Raw genomic sequence first — 21,899 nt, forward strand, 5'->3', positions numbered from 1 at the left:
GCTAAAAGTATTTCCTACTAAAGCAAGGTGCTATTTGACTCTGGTCAAGCGTATGCAACACCGATGGGAGTGACCATGGGAAGGCACCATTATCATACCTATTTGCAAAAGGGATAACAACAACATTTATTTTCTGTTTTCTCTGTTATCTGTTTGCACTATTAACGCCCATAGAAAGCAGGAGGTAAATGTAACTTTAAGAAATTGTTTGTTTGCATGTTGTATTGATTGTGGTATAGCAGTTATTCATCAAATGATAAACATAGAAATCAGCATGTGCAATTCCTATTGAATTCTTAGTGAATTCCCTCTTGAATGATAAGGAGATAATCAAGCATTCTAAGTGGAGTAGGTTCACTAATTTCTCTAGCCTCCCAAAGACAATAAACTGAATTTGTTTCAGTCCACCAGGAGTATCAAAATTGACACATGAGACGCAATTGAAAATCCACTTTCTGAACTCATTAAGACCCCCAAAGACCAATAGATGATTATTTCAACCACTGATGTAACCAGCCAGTAATCTGTTTAACTGATGCTAGTCTGATACAATTGATTTTATGGCCAAAAACCTGCAGCTCTTTAGGCCTTTTCACCGTAATCTGTTTTCCTGTAGGTATTGGGTATATTTAATCATTTTTGGACTCAAGAGAGCAAACAGAAATTTACAGACCACTAACCCCATTCTCATGGGGATCCTTTCAATTCTGTTAGTGTCAATCTAGCTGCTACAACAAGGGCTGTCATTATTACCCATATGGGATTACTGGCATGACCTTAGTAAGATATAAAAAAAGATATGGTTATGAGTTAAGATGTAAAGATGTTTGTTTAACGGAAGAGCTTTTTAGAATGAGAAAAATTTCCTTCTTTGCTATAGCTCCTTGATTCCATATGTCTTATTTAGGATATTGGAGAACTGCAACTGAATTACTGAGTCTGCACCATATTTCTGTCTTAGAATAAATAAATGGACTGCCATATGTAGCCTGAGCTGAAGCATTAAAAAACACAACACACATTTCAATTAGAGGCACAGGGATTGAAAACAATTGTGCAAAACACTCTGAGCAAAATTAAGGGGTTGTGTAGTACCTAGCAGGGCAATTTGAACTGCATCTCATGCATTAAATTATACAGCATTTCTTTAAGATACATTCAACAGATCACCAGGGTAATCAGTCATTTTGCTGTTTTGAAAGTGCTATAGACAGAATTGAATTGGGAATTTTTATGTTGAACAGATCAATTCACATTGGAAAATAAGTTATAAAAATGCATGCCCATTTGTTTCCAACCATTTGAAGTGGACTCAGACAGACAAGGTAACCCTAGCCTGAGACCACCGTTGAATAAGATTATACGTGTTCCCATCAGAATGGCCAAAAAAGCAGAAGTGGAAAACTTAAAAGGTACACTGTTTTGGGGTCAGTAAGAATTATTATTTTTTTTAACAAAAGAAAGAAATTAATAATTGACAATTAATAAAAATTGACAATGTTACAAAAGATTTATATTTAAAATAAATGTTGTTCTTTTGAAGTTTATCAAAGAATCCTGCATAAAAATAAATGCATCACAGTTTCCACAAAAATATGAAGCAGCATTATCATCAACGTTGATAATAACTAATAAATGTTTTTTGAGCAGCAAATCAGCATTTGAGAATGATTTCTGAAGGATCATGTTACACTGAACACTGTATTGAGTAATGATGCTTAAAATTCAGCTTTTCCCATCATATAGGAATAACTTACATTTTAAAATAGAAAACATTTAAAATGCAATATTTCACAATATTAATGTTTTTACTGTATTTTTGATCAAATAAGTATATTGATATATTGACCCCAGACTTTTGAACAGTAATGTAGCCTTATTTATAACAAATGGGACTTTTTATATTACAGTGATTTTATATATCACAATTATAGCTTTATTTCTCAAAATTGTGACTTAATTTCTCAGTATTCGACATAACCTCTCATCTCTTTTTACTTTGGTGACTGAACAGCCTGAACAATATTAATCAGGTGATATTCATGCATGCTAAATGGGAAGTCTTTCACTCTGAATTTGTCAGAGTCCTGAGGTCAGACTGACCATAATCATAATTCATAACACACAGACTCATTTAATTTCTGTGTTCCCAAGCCATGGGCGCGATTTCAAGCTTCCTGTCTAGACATCACTCTAAGAAACATCGCCCCAAAAGAACAGGGAAATCAAGGATGATAGACCTGCGACGTATCATTGGCGCCAAGGGAGAGGTACGTCCCACAGCGGCTGTTTGTTCCTGTCTTGCTTCTGATTAGTGGGATTAGATCCTGCCACCAATGTGTATTCAGTGATCTGGATGGAGTTTGGCAGCCACATAGTGCAGTTTATGTGCAATAACACAACGGCAGTGCCATCTATCCAACGGGTTGGGTAACTAGAAATTTTATTTATGGATTGTTTGGTCATGTAACATCTGGAATTGGGCCTGTTTCACACATCCTCTATCTGTGGTGTGTATTTATTTGAACAGATTGCAGCGTGCGCACGTCCCAATAACACAACTGAGAGTAGAATATGTCCAATGAGCCTATTTTTTTGCTGTGCACTATAAACCAACAGAATCTTGAATCTGAAAAAAATATGTCTGTCAGCTAACACACAAACAACACTATTTATTCAGTAAATCTCTCTAAATTTAAGCAGTTTAAAGCTTTGCCATAGTGTTTGGGTTGCATTCTGTGTATATTCATTAGCATTTAGATGTAAATGTCTAAAAACGCAAGCCTGCTTTCACGCTACTAAAAGGCTCACATGCCACAAATGCAAGATAATAATTGGCATACTATGCAAAAATAACAGTGAAGCAGAGCAATTGGGGATCTTATGTGGGTGAGTGGACCTTTTGTTTGTCTTGCACTGGAAAGTACTGAAAAGTGTGTTGTACTGCTTTATAAGTTTCTCCACATTCGTTTTTGTTTCTGTAAAAAAACGAAGGTAAATGTTAATGGACAAGAGCACTAAAGCCTGAGAGGTATTTAATTGCATGTTCAGAGCCCTTAGCATCTTTGTTTTGCCCCAGTGAGTGCAATCTGTGAACTTTCTTAAAATGAGTGCAATCTGTGAACTTTCTTAAAAGCCTTCCTCGGAAGAGACAACAGTAGGATATTGTCAACGGGAAAGTAAACTAATAATTAGAAAGTTTCTGGCAGTATTTTATTTTATTTTTATCTCAGTAAGCATGCGAGCTTCAAAATCAATACATGATCAATCCTTCCAAAAACCTGATTAACCATGGTAGGCCTGTGTTTAGACCTGACGGGACGGTTTTCGTGGGATATTGCGTACATACAGTACGTCACTCACCTGTGCGTGTCTCGTCATGTCCGTAAATAGAGAAAAGTTGCTCTTGCTCTGTTGCTCAAACAGAGAAGAGTCTGCTGGCAAAAAGAGAAAGTGACAGAGTTCGTAATAAAACAAGAATCAACATTGGCTTGACTTTTCAGAGATGGCGAGATCTGAGGGATATGAAATGTTGTAAAAGCAACGCGGAGATGTCGCTATATTACTCAACAGGTGAGTAAGGTATTTTATTGAACAGATGAATTGCAATGAGTAGCTCTCTAACAGAGTTCATAGTAAAGCATTATCTATAGTGAAAGGCCATTTCATTATGGTTGTTGTAACACTGCAGGAATAACCGTGTATATTGATGGGTACAGCTACAGTAACTAGTCAGCTTAAGATCCTGTCCATCTAAACTGATTATATCTCTTAAGCCTAGTAGTGGATGTGTATGCAGTGAATGCAGTAGGGTAACCATATTCATCCACACAGTCACGCAGTCGTGCAGAGCCGAAGCACAGCCACTAGAGTTTTTTTTAACCACTAGGGTGCCAAAAGTTACATAGCTTTAATTGTTCCACATTTGACAGGAGGTAAAAGCATTTTTTGCGTGTGCAAGTCAAATGAAGTTCTCTCACTAGTATTTTCTTGTATTCTAGAAAAACATAGTGCTATAGACCCATATAAACACAGCAACCATACTTAGGATAGTAGATCTTTTCTGTCCGTCTTTTGATGTAGATTGAGAGGCTTCACACTGAGCTGTTTGCTCCGTTTGCCAACGCTCAGTACCTGCTGCAACATTCCATCTGTTGTTTTCTAGCAGTCAGGTTTTCCGTCTCCAGAGACCTTCGATCGCACTTTACACTTTTCACCTCATTACTATTGCATTTATTTATTTATCTATTTCATTTGTTAATTAGTCTAGAAATTTTAATGGGATGTCCAAACAAGCATTGATTCACAGTCCTCTTGCGATTAAGTGGAAATGTGCCAGTTCTGGAAAAGAATCTCTGCAGTAGCAATGCAGCAGTATAACTTGTTTTACTTATCGGTTAGGAGTCTTTAAACAAAATAAAGTTACTTTTAAGGTTCTTTGAGCACTTTAGGTTCCACATAGAGCCTTTCAAATGTTCCTGAAGCTAAACTTGTAGAGGACAACACAAGCAATGGCATCATATGAACAAATAATCATAGCAACAACAAAAAAATAACAAAAAAATTATAGTAATCCTTGTAGCATCAGCAGCCCTGGGCAGAATATGTGTTTGTGATGCTGACAATACATTTATTCTGCACTAAACAGCAAATGTATTCTATGGGTATTAAATGGACATTGCATTGTCATGGGGCTGGAAACAAAAGAGTATTAATAGAACTTTTGCAAAAAAAACAAATATGGTTGATATGAAAATATGCCTCAAGAAGGTCAATGGAAATACTCATGGTTATAAGTAAAAGGTGTATTTCAACAACAAAAATCTGTATCTTATTTACTGTAATCCAGTTAAACCAGGAGTGTAAGCTATAGTTCTATGTCATAAATATTTAAATTAAGTCATTCGCTGAGTCCAGAATTAAATACTTCTCTAGTATGTGAAGAACAATATACCAAAAGAGAAGTATGTCTGAATACATAGTTTTCGAAAAACAGTAGAAAAGTCCTCAGATGACCTATACTTCCGCCGAGATTCTGAAGTGTACATTTGATGGATACTTTACTATTCTTTTTTAATGTGTCTCAAACTCACTTGAAAGTTAACAGTTTGAATCCGACTTAATCAGTGAATCGTTCATAGCCATTACTGAGTTCACAACTGATTCCCTCACTGAACTGATTCCCTGAATTTTTTTAATTATGTCCGTTTCGAAGTGGAAACTGTTACTGTTAGGTATAGCCTATAGTACACCGGCTTGTTCAAATGAAAGTGTAATTTATGCAAGGATGCAATAAATTGATCAAAACTGACAGTAAAGACATTTACAGTTACAGTTACAAAAACTCTCAAATATATTCTGTTCTTTTAAACATTCTATTCATCAAAGAATCCTGAAAACATATTTCTTGATTTCCACAAAAACGTGAAGCAGCGCCACTGTTTTAAACATTAATAATAATGAGCAGCAAATGATTTCTGAAGGATCATGTGACACTGAAGACTGGAGTAATGATGCTGAAAATTCAGATTTGCCATCACAGGAATAAATTACTACTTAAAATACATTAAAATTGAAAATAGTTATTTTAAATGGTAATAATATTTCACAATGTTATAACTTATATACTGTATTTTCAATAATATAAATGCAGCCCTGGTGAGAATAAGAGACTTCTTTCAAAAACATAAGACAATCTTACCAACCCCAAACTTTTAAGAAAAAAAGAAGAAGAAAAAAAGATACTTTCATTGTTTAGTATACTGAGGCTCGGTTAAACGACTGAGAAGATGCCATCAAAACAGCAGTGTCTAGTTTTTTAGTTTTGAAAGTAAACACAAGAAGAGACTCCATATGCCAGCTGCATGCTCTTAATAGAAGAATAACGCACACTCAGCAGGGTTCACTCAATAAACGTGTACAAAGAGAAACCGTCCAGGATCTTAGTCAGCAAAAACGGCACAAGGTCCCACTGACAACATATTGACTTCAACAAACTTCTCCATTCTAGAAAAGACAATGTAGTAATTCATTTTATCGACACGCCCTGTAAACACATCCACTTTTCTGATTAGCCAATCAAAATATAATTTCCTGTAATTCTATCTCTAATGTTGTGCAAGCGATATGTAGTTAAGAAATCAATTAGCGTGTGCTGCTCACTCACTACACACAATGCTTTTATGTATAATTAATTAGGCATAATATCAATCAGCCACATTAGTATGTGCCATTCGTAGCAAAAACAATGAAGCAAACAAAATTTTACCCCAACAGTGCATTTATTAAAGACTTTACAGGGAAAAGCAATGGGGTGGAGTGAGAGTGCTCTTGCGGGTGCGATGCAAATCTGTGCAGGAAGTAAAAGTGATGCGAACATGTTCCCAAAATAGGTGGGACAGCAGCGGGCCACCGAGGGACCCCGTCGAGTCTGCATCTGGAATTGTGGAGAGGAATGAGTTATTAGTCCTTATTTTGTTGCTCTTTGTGACAATAACAATGGCAGCTTGCTCTCTTGATGTACTGCTGTGTGCTTGGATTAGCATGGATGATTTTATTCTGGCTTTATTTTTATTTTAGATTGAATCCATGCAGAATGGGAGCTGAAGCTAATAATAATTAAAATCACTCCTCATGGCCTACTGGGCTATGAAGACAGTAACCAGAAATCTATGAAACACATTTTAAAAGAAATTGTTATTGCTCAAGGTGCTTAATGAAGGTATCGGTTATGTTTCATCTAAGTATCAGCATAGTCTGAAATGTGGATAGTTAACAGGTTAAGACATTATTGTGGCCAATGGGTTATTCATTGAATAGACCTCATTTTAAAAGTGGCTTTAGATTACAATATATGTTTATATATATTCTTATATCATTGAACATAATACCATCACTGGCCTGCAGTCCAAAGCAATCCATTTTGCAGTCAAGTTTGTCAATCTGTCTGACTTTGCAATGTTTGCTATATTCTGCTAAATGTTAAATTACTGATCAACATGTAAATGTAACACTCAGATCCACAGAAGATGAAGATGATTAGAAAATAACATGAGATTTAATACAAACTCAAAGCCAACATGCGAGACAATGTGCTATGCACAACCAACAACCAACAATGAACAGCACAAAGGGAGGAACTTAAATACAGTGATGACCAACTAAAAGATGAACAGCTGTGATGATTAGTGTCAGTGTCCATGGTGACTGATCAGTGGCTGGAAAACAAAGACAAAGAAACACCTGTGATGGATGAAAACAAACATATATATTATACACACACATACAGTCATGGTTAGATTTATTGGCACCCTTGGAAAATATGAACAAAGAATCCTGTGAAAATAATTATTGTTAATCCTTTTGATCACAAAGTGACATGGCTAACTACTGGCCTGGCAGCATACAGCGTTTCTAATCGCTTTCACAGATCTGTGTGAATGGGGATCATTTGACAGTGTTGTCGTCTGTACTCAAAAAACACAAAGGAAAAAAAATGTCAGTTTTAGTACATTCTTGTCATCTAAATGTACCTTAACTTTGCTCCCCATGTAATCAGCTTTTTCCCTCATGCCCTCATTTTCCCTTGACTATTAATTTATTCTTGCATTAATTGTGGCTGTCCATTGACATCAACTCTCCATCAACATGTGGAACACGAATGTAATCTCTTCCTTTTCCACTCGAGCACCTGAGAGTGAGATTGGTGGAGGAAGAGGGGAGAATGTTAGCATCAGCACACCTGTTAGTGTCTCATGTGGGAAACGAGCCTGAGGCAATTAGTCATAGTAATTAACATCACCTCAAACTAAAGCAGGCAAAAGCCAAGTTACATAAGAGGAAACTACAATTAGACCTGCTGTCAAAAGTCTACAATTAAAGCCGAATCTTTGTGCCACAAAGCTCCGGTTAACAACACTCCAATGTTTTGTTACTGAAGCTTTATGACATTATTATTTCAGAGACAAATCCTCAGAGTTTCTATTATTTCCCCCCTTATAGTCACACAGATAATTAGCACTGTATTTGCAATTAGAATTGTTTTTCTTGTTCATTGCAGTTTCATTTTGCCTTTTAACTTCTATGACGGGCTTAATATTACTACGTCTTTATATCAGATAGATAGATCAGATCATTTTCTTATGTGCTGTCCACAAATAGATTGTTTGGACAGCAACCATGTAAAAATCTAAGGGTGTTTTTGCAAGGGCGTTGACATGAGATTGTTAGGGCATCCTGGGTGGTTGCTAGAGTGTTGCTTTGTGGTTGCTAGGGTGTTCTGGGTGTTTGTTAGAGCATCCAGGCTGGTTGCTAGGGTGTTGCTATGTGGTTTCTAGGGTGTTTTGGGTGATTGCTAGATTGTTAAATTTGCATTTACTCATTTTCCAGACGCTTTTATCCAAAACGACTTACAAATTAGGAATACATTAAGCGATTCACCGTAAAGAGGCGAATAAACACAGACATTGCTCAGAGTAGCATAAGATAAAATAGGAAGGGATTAAAGGAAATTGAAAGCATAGTTTTTTTTTTTAATGATGAGGTTACGTGCTCCCGGATAAGATGACTTTTCAGCTGTCTTTTGAATATTGTCAGGGATTCTGCATTCTGGATGAAAGCAGGGAGATCATTCCACCAGCAAGGAACAGTGAGCAAAAATGTTCTGGAGAGTGATTTTGTGCCTCTCTGTGATGGTACCACCAGCTGCCGCTCATTTACTGATCGTAGGCTTCTGGTAGGGATGTAGACTCGTAAGAGCGGGTGGAAGTAAGAGGGTGCTGAGCCTGTGGGAGATCAGTAAGCAAGCTTCAGTGCCTTGAACTTGATGCGAGCAGCAAGTGGTAGTCAGTGCAGAGAGATAAAGAGAGGTGTGACATGGGCCCTTTTGGGTTCATTGAAGACAATACATGCTGCAGCGTTCTGAATCATTTGTTGAGGTCTGATTGCACATGATGGAAGTCCAGCCAGAAGAGCATTGCAGTAATCAAGCCTGGAAATGACCAGGGCTTGGATGAGAAGTTGTGATGCATGCTCAGTTAGGAAAGGCCAGATCTTCCTGATGTTGTGTAGTGCAAACCTGCATGACTGATCTGTCTTTGCAATGTGGTCTTTGAAGGTCAGCTGGTCCTCAAATATTACTCCCAAGATGTCTGGCTTGATGGGGTAATTGATGATGAACCTCGCTGGATGGTGAAATCGTGCTGTAGAGTTGGATTGTCAGGGAAGACGAGAAGCTCAGTCTTTGTCAGGTTGAGCTGCAGGGAATGTTCCTTCATCCATGCAGAGATCACCTCCAGACAGCTTGAGATTCGTGTAGCTACTGTGGGATCATCTGGTTGAAATGAAAGGTAGAGTTGTGTGTCATCAGTATAGCAATGGTAGGAGAAGTCATGGGCCTGTAGGGTGGGTTCCAGTGATAGTGTATATGGAGAAGAGGAGGGGTCCAAGAACTGAACCCTGAGGAACCCTGGTGGTCAGTTGATGTGCTTTGGATACCTCCCCTCTCGATGCAACCCTGAAAGACCTACCTGTGAGACAGAATTCAAACCAGTCAAGTGGAGTTCCTGTGATGCCCAGCGATAAGAGGGTGGACAGAACGATCTGATGCTTCACAGTGCCGAAGGCAGCAGATAGATCCAGGAGAATGAGAACTGAAGATTTGGAATCAGCTTTCACCATCGATAGGACTTCAGTGACTGACAATAATGCAGCAATGCAGTCTCAGTTGAATGGCCATTCTTGGAACTAGATTGGTGAGCAGCTCCCTGCGTTATGACACAACCCCTATTTACACGCCGTGCAGTTCACAGTCATCCAGACAGAGGTATTTAGAGCAGGAGATACCAGGAGGTACAGAGCTGTTATAGCTGACAAGTTCTCACAAGTGAAGGTAAATGCTTATATTGGTGGGAAAAAAGCTCCTCTGGGCATTATAGAATGAGATAAGACAATGGAACTGCCAACAATGTTTAGAAATAAAATGAGTAAAATAGCCAATACTGACTCCTAAATGCCTCATAATTTTTTACCACTGGCTGAAATGGAAAATAATTAAATTGCTGTTTTGTCAGCAAAAAAAAGTTGCTAGAGTGTTGCTATGGGGTTGCTAGGGGGTTGTGGGTGGTTGCTAGAGTTTTGCCTGGTCATTGTGAGAGGAAAGATAATACCTGGTTGAAAACAACTCGTTAAAATTTTTACGATATGAATGGTAGGAGAGACAGGTCTGTAAATATCTGGGTGTTTAATCTGGGTTTTTTAAGCAGAAGAGTTACCCGAGCCTGCTTGAATGTGGAAGGGAAAATGCCAGTGCAGAGAGATGTGTTGATGATGTGTGTGAGTGCTGGTAAAAGTGTAGGAGAGATGGCTTGTAGAAGGTGTGAGGGGATGGGATCTCGAGGGCAGGTGGTAGGATGACTGGAGAGGAGACGTTTAGACACTTCTGCCTCAGTGAGGGGAGAGAAGGAGGAGAGAAGATTTCTGGCTGTGGATGTGGTTCCTGTGTGTGTGGAGATGAGAACTGACTGCTGATGTTTGTTGTTTTGTCAGTAAATAAATGGTTGCTAGAGTGTTGCTATGGGGTTGCTAGGGTGTTGTGGGTGGTTGCTAAAGTTTTGCTATGTGGGTGCTAGGGTGTTCTGGGTGATTGCTAGAGTGTTGCTATGTGGTTGCTGGGGGGGTCTGGGTGGTTGCTAGAGCATTCTGATGGTTGGGTGTTGTGTGTGGTTGCTAGAGTGTTGCTATGTTGTTGCTTGGGTGTTCTGGGTGATTGCTAGATTGCTGTGAGTGGTTGCTATGTGGTTGCTAGAGTGTTCTGGGAGGTTGCTAGGATGTTGCTATAATGTATTGAATGTGTTCTACCATTTTGAGTGTATGGGATTGTTTTTTTTACATTTTATTGTTTGTCAGGTAAAAATTACTTGCCGAATCTTTTAGAAAAGCAGTGGCACATCTCTGCTAAAAACACACACACACACAATTGGAGTTATCATTCATAACAATAGCAAATGATCCTTGGCAATTTATATGTCAAATGCGTTAGAGGCTTGTTCAGATCCCCAAGACTATGACCAACAAAAATAATGATGCTGGCTTTAGCAACCACTGCTAAACATAACATTGATAAATATAAAAAAAGTTGAACAGTTCTGTATAGCGTACATTTTGAATGCTTTTTGCTGCTGTTGTATGTGACAAATATGAGAGTGAAAGTAATCAATTGCAAATGAACTCATTCAAATATAAAGTCTTCAACTTGTCAGCCATTGATTTTCACTTTTCCTACTGGCAGTAAGATGCATTTGGTACAACTCATCCTTTAAATCCACCACAAAGAAAGTGCAATCCTAAAAGACTGGTACATAAATACTGTTTTACGAGGGATATTGAGAGCCACTTTCAGCAGCATGCTCAATAACTCTGTGGTGATAAAGCTTACATACAGCTAAACTGAATACAGCTCATCATGGATAAGCTACACACACACACACACACACACACACACACACACACACACACATATACCGAGCTGTGGTAATGTCCTTTTCACACACAATCTTTCATAATCTGAAGCAAATGGCTCCAGCATTTCTTCAACATGCTAATATGAACCTCTGTTTTCATGCAGTTAGCTGCTGTGAGCTGCTCCCTGCTCTATGACACAACCCCTATTTACATGCCGTGCAGTTCACAGTCATCCAGACAGAGGTATTTAGAGCAACGCTGATTCCAGGAGATCGCAGGTACAGAGCTGTTATGGCTGACATGTTCTCACAAGTGAAGGCAAATGCTTATATTGGTGGAAAAACAGCTCCTGTGGGCATTATAGAATGAGATAAGGCAATGGAACTGCCAACAATTTTTAGAAATAAAATGAGTAAAATAGCCGAAACTGAATTCAAAATGCCTCATATTTTTTTATCACTGGCTGAAATGGAAAAGTCTTAGATTAGACTGAATGCAACAGGAAGATACAGTTACATAAACCTGAACAGTTTAAGCTGCATTAAGGCATACAGTACAAGCTGTTAAAATGGCAGGTTTCCCTCTTAGGACTAATTGAAGTCTCCATATCTTGCATGAAAAAAGTTTTCATTATGCAAATTTAAAAATGTAATTAAAGGAGCAGTAAGCGATTTCTATTAACACAGGTCCTTAAGCTCTTGCCTGATCATGACCCATTTTTTTCCCCAGTGATATTCCTCTGACCTTTTCTCTTTTGTAATGTCTCTCAGCCATCTCTCTTTCTACAGTCTTTCTTCAAATTTCCCTCTTTCTCTCTCATCCCCCATCATGAGTGGACACGCCCCATACTGTTGATTGGCTACAAGAGTGTTGTGGCGCTCGGCCTGATCCACTTTCAACAATGTTTCTCAGAAATCGCTTATTGCTCCTTAAAAGCAAAGGTACTCTACTAACATTTGTCTGCAGTAAGATACATTCATACATAGAAACATTTCAAATTATCACTGATAAAATTTTTAGAAAAACTAGACAGAACAGCGTTTATTTGAAATAAAGATTTTTGTAACAATGTATCTTTATTGTCGCTTTTGCTTTATTTAATACATCCTTGCTGAATAAAATATATATATATATATATATATATATATATATATATATATATATATATATATATATAAATTACTGACCACTTTGCAATGGTATTAAATAACAACATGCTGGAAAACTAGCCTGTCTCCATATAATATATGCTTGAAATGTTTTAGGAAAAGGGACATTCTTATTCTGGTAGCAAATTTTGAATGTGAAAATCTGCTGGGAGTGAATTTTGTTTAGAGCTCACTAGCATGCAAAGCTAACACACAAAACTTTATAGGGTCTTTAAAGCTCTCTCAAAGACATTACACCAAGAGAATCCAGCAACAGAAGCCTAGGCTTTAGCTATCTGGGAAAAGAGCCAGTTACTCTCCAGAGAGACGTTTCTCTGGCCGCAAGGCCACCACCCACAACATAAAGATTATGTCCATTGCACACATATATTTTGAGGGGAGATACGTGACAAGTCATCCTTGGTTATTTAGACCTCTCAGGACTACTGATGGGAGTAATATCGGATGTTTGCCGAAACTGAATTGAGAACATAAACAATGTGGTTGGAAGGAGTTCTGTGTTCTCTATTGATCCACTGGGCTTTGGGGGGCTCTTGGAGCAACGGATGGAGCGATAAACACAGCCATTAATTGGTTAATTGGTTTTTCTGACATCACTGTCTGTGACTGATGATTAGACAAAGACTGATGCGAATCTCTGCAGGAGGCACAAATAAAAGACAATCCATTTCTCAGATCTATCTGGACTCGAGCCCAGATTCATTAGAGGCACATGTGATAATTGCAGGGGGTCTTGATGAGAGATTATATCACTGTCACCAGATTATAGGGTGCTTCTCTTATACTCATGGAGGTTTTTTTGTTTTGTTTTGTTTTGTTTTTTTGCTACAATGAGTATCATGCGTCTGAGTCAGGCAGGTTAAACTTTTTTTTTCTCCCAAAAAGTATTATTCTACATTGTTTTAATGAATTTCTCAAGAACTTAAACTTGATTACATCAGTCATAATACTTCATGAGAGTTTGTTCTTTGCAGCTGATCTGCCACAATTCTCTGATTGGTGAATGCTTTTCTTCCTTGGTATTCATTGGTATTGTAATTCTTCATGTTGAATTTTGGTGAAAAAAGCTTGTGTGTTAATGCTGAATGAATAACGACAGTACATTCACAACACAGACATGCACAATCTCAGGCTGCAGCCAAAATCACTTTTGAATTACTTCATGACCACTAAAAAAGCATGTTCTATATGATTGTGTGTTTGATTGTAATCTGTACGTATTACATCTGCCATGTTGTCACTGCCATGTCACAGTCAGCTGTGTCGCTTCACTGCCATTCACAAATCCTCTCCCGTGGCCTCATGGGATAGTAAAGTGTTCATCAAATGCGCACTTCAGTATCTCGCTGGAGTAGAGGTAATTCAGGTTTGCCTACTTTTTTTTTTATGAGTACTGCTAATTCGGACATATACTCTTGTCACATATACTCTTGTTTTTCGCCTATATAGTAGCAAAGTACTGTATGCGATTATACTCAATTATACTCTATATACTCTTGTTTTTGCCTATATAGTAGGGAAGTATGGGAGTATATTCAGATACTGCCACAGCTTTGATGGAGAATGCAAATGAAGGAAACCTGACCTATTCAAATGATAAAATGGAGTGATGCATTTGATATGACAGTGCTAACCCTGCAGGAGGCGACGTGACAGCAGGTTTGATATCACAATCCATCTTGACTGATGAGGTGATCAGGCTAATTAAATTCAGGCATAAATCAGCAGGTTGTTTGAGTGAAGCTGCAATGATATGAGCTGGCTGAAACCCAACACATGGTTTCTCCAGCGTAAGTCATGCAAGAGTTATGCTCTGCATGGATGAAACTGGGTTCTTGGCAATTTTCAGATGTCTTGCATGCTGCATTCACTGTCATGTCCTCTTGACATGGGATTAAAGTGACCCATATACACCAGAACAGATGGCGGGAACCGCTGGCAGATGATAGATCTGGACAGCTCAGGATTGGAGCTGTTGTTGTCCAGCTGTTCATGGTCTTGTGTTTTGCACCAGAGATGCACTGAAGGTCTAATCAGCAGACACTGATTTCCTTCATATTAATTTCTTCTTTTCCTTCTCAAACTATGTCTTCTCATGGTGCTCAGAATATGCTGAAAGTAAATGATGACAGCATTTTCATTTTTAGTGAACTCTTTAAGGCTATATCAAATCAACAACACAAGTGTAAAAGCATGAAAGAGAATTTATTTGCATTATCTTTCATCCTAATGTGCATGAAAAGGGAAATAATCTTGCAAACTTTTATTATGCAAGTTTTAGAAGTAAAAAAAAAAGATACTTCCTTTTGTTTTTATTTGTTCATTTATGCACTGTGTGTTATCTTTATGATGTTAATTTAATGTCTGAATGCCATTAGAATAGAAGCTTGTATTGCTAAGATAGCGGTGATGGAAATTGTTATGCATGTAATGTGGAAATTGTTATGTATATACATATATCTGTTTGTTTTTAATAAAAAAATGTGGGGAAAGCATATATTTAACTTCTATAACAAAGATGTATGATGCAATCACAGTGATGTTGTTGATGAATTCCAGCTGCATTTTAATGTAAAACCTTAAACGCACGAAAGAAAAGTGTTGGCTGTCATCATAATCTGATGCCAGCAAGTATTTCTTTCTTTTTTTTCTTCAGTTTTATATTCAAAATGATTCAAATGAATGTATGTGTTTCTTTTTGTAACTCGAGTGCCAGAAAATCTGACGGAAGGATACCAAAAAAGAACATTATCTTGTCAAACACAGGGAAAACTTTTGCATGTGGCACTTCTGCTTTACATTTCAAATCAGAGTGTGATTATTCCAGACAACTCGAATGCAGTGATACGTTTTCTAAGGAGTAATTGCATATGCATATATTTCCATCTTGCTGTTGTTCAACATTTTTAGCTACTCAGTATTGTTAACTAATGGCAACATCATTTCATTAAATCAGAATAATCTTTTCGCATGTGTATAATTTCAGTATATTTTTGCTTCTTGGTTTAATTTTCTTATGCATAAACACAACCCTTTTAACTCCAAAACTATTAACCTCAACCCTGTAAAAGAATCATATTGCTAAGAGGTGATTGGTTATGTGATTTAACATATGGACTGGTAACCAAAGATGGTAGGTTCATCTCTCAGGAAGGTAACTAATAAAAATGCTCTTTGAGTAACTTTGAATACAAAAGCTCCAGATAATATACATACCCGGGCATCACCTGGGCAACTATGGCACATATGGCTCAGATCTGGCAGCGGCAAAGGTCATATGAGCAGTATCTGGCCCACATACATCAAACTGGTTTTACTGTGAGTTGTGGCTTGCTGTGAGTGGCCCAGATGTGGTCCATGTGACCTTTGCCGCTGCAAGAACTGAACCATATGTGCCATAGTTGGCCCAGATGAGGCCTGGATATGTATGCTATTGCTAGCCACACTCAGGATGACTCATCGCCATGATTTTATGCGGTATGTGGGCCAGAAGAATGTGGGAGATGTGGGGCACAACTAGGCCAGATGTCATTTGCTACCCGGGGCATAAATTAACGGCTGCAGTAAAGCCTCCCCACCATCAGAGACAGTGTTCACAACAGCACTCAACTCACCTGTTCACCAGTTCCTGTTGGTATGTATACAGGTTTTGTTATTTGATTTGACAGTAGGTTTTATGTGGAACATAACATAAACAAACAAACAGGAAAACAGTTAGCATTGTATCCGCTTGTTGGAGAAAGTGTTAACGGCAGTACGAACTGACGCCGATATCTATGGTAGGGATGGAGAAATTAAGCCTCTTAAAACCTAACCTAGTTCTATTTATTGTTGGCGTTTAATTCTTTTTAAATATCTAAAGGTTTGTGAGAAGAAGTAAAAATAAGACACTTTTAGATATCAATCTGCATACACTCTCAGAAAAAAAGGTACAAAACCTGTCACTGTGGCGGTACCTTTTCAAAAGGTACACCTTTGTACCTAAAGAGTGCATTTAAGTCCCTCATATTGGTACCAAACGTGTACATATTGGTACCAAACGTGTACATATTAGTACCTAAATAGTACATATTAGAACCCTTTTGAAGGGTACTGTCCCAGTGACAGCTTTTGTACCTTTTTTTCTGAGAGTGATATGCGACATCGGTTTTGCTCATCTTTGCTCTCTCCTTTGAAGGTATCTTGAGTAAAATGTCTCTATATTTAACGAAGCACACACAAAAGACCTGAACTGGAAGAGATGCAACCTGTTTTGCAGAATACGGAAATTTGTTGCGCATTCAGCAACTCTTTGAGTGTTTGTAGCCTGTGATTGTTTTCCTCATTCCCTGAACCTTATTACCTTGTCTTGATCTACCTTTAACTTTTGATTTGGATTTGTTTGCTGGTTTGTGTTGACGCTCTAGTTGATCATTTAGTTTTGTCTGCTGGATTTTTATGATTTTCACATTCGATTTGGATCCATTCTCTGCTACTTTCTCTGATCTGATACAGCTTGATTAGCAGTTTGATACAAAGGTTGTTGAGAATTGACAGTGGCCTTTTTCCTGAAGAAATTATAGGAATGGGAAGAGTGCTCAAGTTGGTCCAGATGTATATTTTCATTAATTGCAGACATTTCTTTATTTATTTACTCCATCGATAATGCATGATAGTTAAAAGCATTTCATTATGAATTTCTACAGTACATTTTAGAGGAGCTCTTCTATTCAGTTCAATCTTATTCTGTAAGAACCCATGACAAGATAAACATGAAACAAAGACAAAAAAGAATCAATTAACATCAGTTATGAATGCTTAATCAGACCTAGAGGACAATTAAATTGAAGGGTAATTAACCCTCTCTCTGGATGGTCAAATCAATACGGGAATGATTCCTTGCACTAAAAGCTTACAGTGTAAGCTGGGTGATCATATTGACTTCTGAAGCAGCTGGTTGGTGTCAGGGGTTTTTCAGCTCTAATTAACTGCGAAAAATCTATAGCCCTTCCTAAGAGAGTATGCAGCATCTTGTACCTTGTTTAAACTCATACTAGATAATGGCATATTTTTTTCTTAAAGGTGCAGTATCTTTGTAACAGTCATTATACAGAGCATTGTGGATGTATGTTGATTTCAGAGGTATTACTAATTTCTCAAGGGGTAAAACTTTTAATGAAGTAAAAACCATTAAAAGCCTAAGTAATTACATTTATTTCCATGAAATGACAGTAGCCCAGGAATTTATGTCACGGTTATTTATTAAATAGACTGCTCCGATAATTATTAATATGTCTTAGATTAGCCCTTGCAATGTCAGTCAGGCTAAAAGAGATGTCCGAAATCCCAAGGTGGTTGACAAAAGGCCTGAACTGAATTGACTGATCTCCAAACATAAGAACTGTTCTGGCAGTGTAATCCTTCAATCTACAATCTGCAGGTGTTGCATTAATTAAAGCGAGGTTGTGTGAACAAATCCTGTTCATGCATGAATATAAACGTCTCTGCTGTCAGGTCAGTGATCTAAACCTATCAATGATATACTCTTGCTGGTTTGTTCAACTAATTGGTATTGAACAAGAGACATGTGACATCCTCAGCTCTTGCTGAATGGGAAGAATTATAATGGATCAACTATTGGTTGGTGGATGGAAGCCATCGAGTTCATGTAGCACAAACACTGCAGGTGGGATTCCAAGAGGGCAGCCTGTGTTTAACCTCATATTGCTCTATAGGGACAGAAGTTTGTTTACTGAACAAAAAGTTGCTTGGCAAATAGGTTGTTAAAGCAAACATACTTTCTTAAAGGGATAGTACACCCAAAAATGGAAATCCTGTTATAATTTACTCAACTTCTTGTTGGTAACTGAGGCTGTCAGGCTAATCTCATTTTGTGTTCCACAAAAGAAATCAACTCATGTGGGTTTGTTGATGTAAAAGAATGTTCATTTTTGGGAGTACTATCCTTTTAATGCATGTTCCTGGTCTTATTTGGGTATGATTCACTGGTGCAAGTTATTCCAAAGGGGAAAAACAAAATCTTTTTTTCAAAATGTAATGCATAAGATATTATTTTTGTTGTCAGTCAGTATGGGGTAGGGCTACATGCAGTATGTTTCAATCAGAAATGCGTTTGATTACGGAAGCAAAATGTGGTGTGAATGCTGTTGCAATCTGAATTTAAGACTAAATATTTTTACTGTGCCATTAGCAGCACTAAATGGAATTTAAAAAAAAAAAGTTAAAATAGGTGCACTACTGTTTAAAAGTTTGGTGTTTTTAAAATATACAGGCCTGTTGCCATGAAAAACTATGATGTGTTTCAAAGAAAGAAAAAAAACACTCCAGAATAGCTAAAACATCTAATATAAAAAAGGCTGAATTCAGAATGGCAGAAATAGTACTAGCATACTATTCTGAATTCAGCTCAATGTGGTTTTATGTATGTTCAAAAGGGAAAAATTTACTTGAGAAACAATAGAATCACCTAGTTCAGAAAATAGAATCACCTAGTACTTCAGTCCTGGAGGGCCACTGTCCTACAGAGTTTAGCTCCAACCCTAATCAAACACACCTGAACAAGCTAATCAAGGTCCTCAGGATTACTAGAAAATTACAGGCAGGTGGTTTTTTCAGGGTTGGAGCTAAACTCTGTAGGACAGTGGCCCTCCAGGACTGAAGTTGCATAAACTCCCACTCGTGCAAGTCTGGAGAATCATGACTTAATGAAGAGGGTGGGATTATCATTAATTAGCAAAAGTCTGTAGAGTACAAAAGGACCAAAGGGCAGCACCTCAGCAGTGTGACTAGCTGTTGAACAATGGCAGGAAGTTGGTGTGCTGTTCAGTCTCTGGCACTTTGTGTTTGGTTCGGTGCTTTTAGTCATGCTGTTCCGAAGTGGAGTGATCTGCCCCAGAATCCTCAAGCTCTGATGTTCCAGCAAACTGACCAGTGGTTTCAAAAGCCAGTTCAACAGCAAGCTAGTCAACGGTTTCCTCAGCAGGTTCAAAAGCCATTTCAACAGCAAGCTAGTCAATGGTTTCCTCAGCAGGTTCAAAAGCCAGTTCAACAGCAAGCTAGTCAACAGTTTCCTCAGTTAGTTCAACAGCAAGCTAGTCAACAGTTTTCTAAGCCAGTTCAACAGCAAGCTAGTCAACAGTTTCCTCAGCAGGTTCAACAGCAAGCTAGTCAACAGTTTCCTCAGCAGGTTCAACAGCAAGCTAGTCAATGGTTTCCTCAGCAGGCTCAAAAGCCAGTTCAACAGCAAGCTAGTCAACAGTTTCCTCAGTTAGTTCAACAGCAAGCTAGTCAACAGTTTCCTCAGCAGGTTCAACAGCAAGCTAGTCAATGGTTTCCTCAGCAGGCTCAAAAGCCAGTTCAACAGCAAGCTAGTCAACAGTTTCCTCAGTTAGTTCAACAGCAAGCTAGTCAACAGTTTTCTAAGCCAGTTCAACAGCAAGCTAGTCAACAGTTTCCTCAGTCAGTTCAACAGCAAGCTAGTCAACAGTTTCCTCAGTTAGTTCAACAGCAAGCTAGTCAACAGTTTTCTAAGCCAGTTCAACAGCAAGCTAGTCAACAGTTTCCTCAGTCAGTTCAACAGCAAGCTAGTCAACAGTTTCCTCAGCAGTTTCAGCCTAAGCAGCCAGTGGCACAGGCAGAGCCCCTTGACAAATGTACTGTAGCTGATTATGAGCAGATTCAATGTGGACCACCTGGTATCAGTGGTGCTGAGTGTGCTGCTATCAACTGCTGCTTTAATGGACAGCAGTGTTACTATGGGAAGGCAGGTAAGAGTATGGAGTCAATGTAGAGGCATTCATGTTAAACTGATCCTCAGCAATCTGCTCTTGTAACTCATTCCAGTGACTGTCCAATGTATAAGAGATGGTCAGTTTGTGGTAGTGGTGGCTAGAGATGTTACGCTGCCTCGATTGAGCCTGGATTCAGTCCGTCTCCTGGGTGGAAGTGATCCAGCTTGCAGTCCTGTGGGATCCACACCTTTCTTTGCTATATACCAGTTCCCTGTCACTGCATGTGGCACAAGCATGATGGTGAATAGCTGTTTGTGGTTTTGTTCTGCATGGCTTAGAATGGATTGGATGCCAACAATGTTACTATTTGCAGGAGGACAGTGGATATGTGGTGTATGAAAACAGAATGACCTCCTCATATGAAGTGGGTATCGGACCACTTGGTTCCATTACAAGGGACAGCCATTTTGAGTAAGTGATGTATGCTTTATCATAAATGTGAATCATTGACAAATGCTACAAGCTCACTGTTTGTTGTCCAGGCTTCTCTTCCAGTGTAGGTACTCCGGTACCTCTGTGGAAGCTCTGGTTGTGGAGGTCAACACCGTTCCTCCACCTCCACCAGTAGCTGCTCCTGGACCCCTCAGGGTGGAGCTTAGACTGGCAAATGGTCAATGTGTCACCAAAGGCTGTGCAGAAGGTAAGTGTTTGTCCCAAGTATGCCTAAAGCCTTTCTAAAACTCCAGTTTCTAGTTAAACTCTGCATTCTTCCTCAGGGGACGAGGCGTACACATCCTACTACAGTGATGCTGATTATCCAGTTACAAAAGTCCTGCGGGAGCCTGTGTATGTTGAGGTGCACATTTTGGAGAGGACCGACCCCAACATTGTCCTGATGCTGGGACATTGCTGGGCGACATCAACCCCCAGTCCACTCAGTCTACCCCAATGGGATCTTCTGGTTGATGGGTGAGTAAGGCCAGTCTTTATCCATCTAGTGTGCTGTAAGGCATTTCTGACTGCCTCTTTGCCTTTCAGATGCCCTTACCAGGATGATCGTTACCTGACCACATTGGTTCCAGTGGCTGGATCATCTGGTCTTCAGTTCCCGACCCACTACAAGCGCTTTGTTGTGAAGATGTTCACATTTGTAGATCCAGCATCACTGGCTCCTCTGCAGGAAACTGTATGCTCTGCAGCCTTACCTCAACCCTTAATATTAGTGCTTTTTACAGTGAATTCTATGGCTTAACCCTTTTCCCCTGTTAGATCTTCATCCACTGTAGTACAGCAGTGTGCCATCCCTCCTCTGGTTCCTGTGAGCAAAGTTGCACTAGGAAAAGTGAGTGCTTGCTGTAAGTTGACTTCAGGAACTGAGAATTTATTTAAATGCCCTTCATGCTTCTACCACTTTTTACAGGAAGAGATACGCACGTCAAGACCATCTCTAGTGGGCAAACTGTGGTGTCTAGTGGACAAGTTAACCTGGTCAAGTGAATTTTAGTGTTTTAATAAACTTCATGAAACTCAACATGTTTCT

General features: G+C 38.7%; 1 protein-coding gene across 1 annotated transcript; it reads left to right on the plus strand.

Annotated features, from left to right (window-relative positions):
• Positions 1-19,388: 19,388 nt before the first annotated feature.
• Positions 19,389-21,884, plus strand: LOC307168879 (zona pellucida sperm-binding protein 4-like). Its single transcript, XM_079889180.1, has 8 exons — positions 19,389-20,395; positions 20,472-20,659; positions 20,733-20,830; positions 20,902-21,059; positions 21,136-21,328; positions 21,398-21,545; positions 21,629-21,701; positions 21,780-21,884. The coding sequence occupies exons 1-8, from the start codon at positions 19,429-19,431 to the stop codon at positions 21,854-21,856; spliced, it is 1,902 nt and encodes a 633-aa protein (XP_079745306.1). The 5' UTR covers positions 19,389-19,428; the 3' UTR covers positions 21,857-21,884.
• The last annotated feature ends 15 nt before the right edge of the window (positions 21,885-21,899 follow it).

This window comes from Squalius cephalus, assembly GCF_949319135.1.
Source record: "Squalius cephalus genome assembly, chromosome: 12".
NCBI classification, from domain to species: domain Eukaryota; kingdom Metazoa; phylum Chordata; class Actinopteri; order Cypriniformes; family Leuciscidae; genus Squalius; species Squalius cephalus.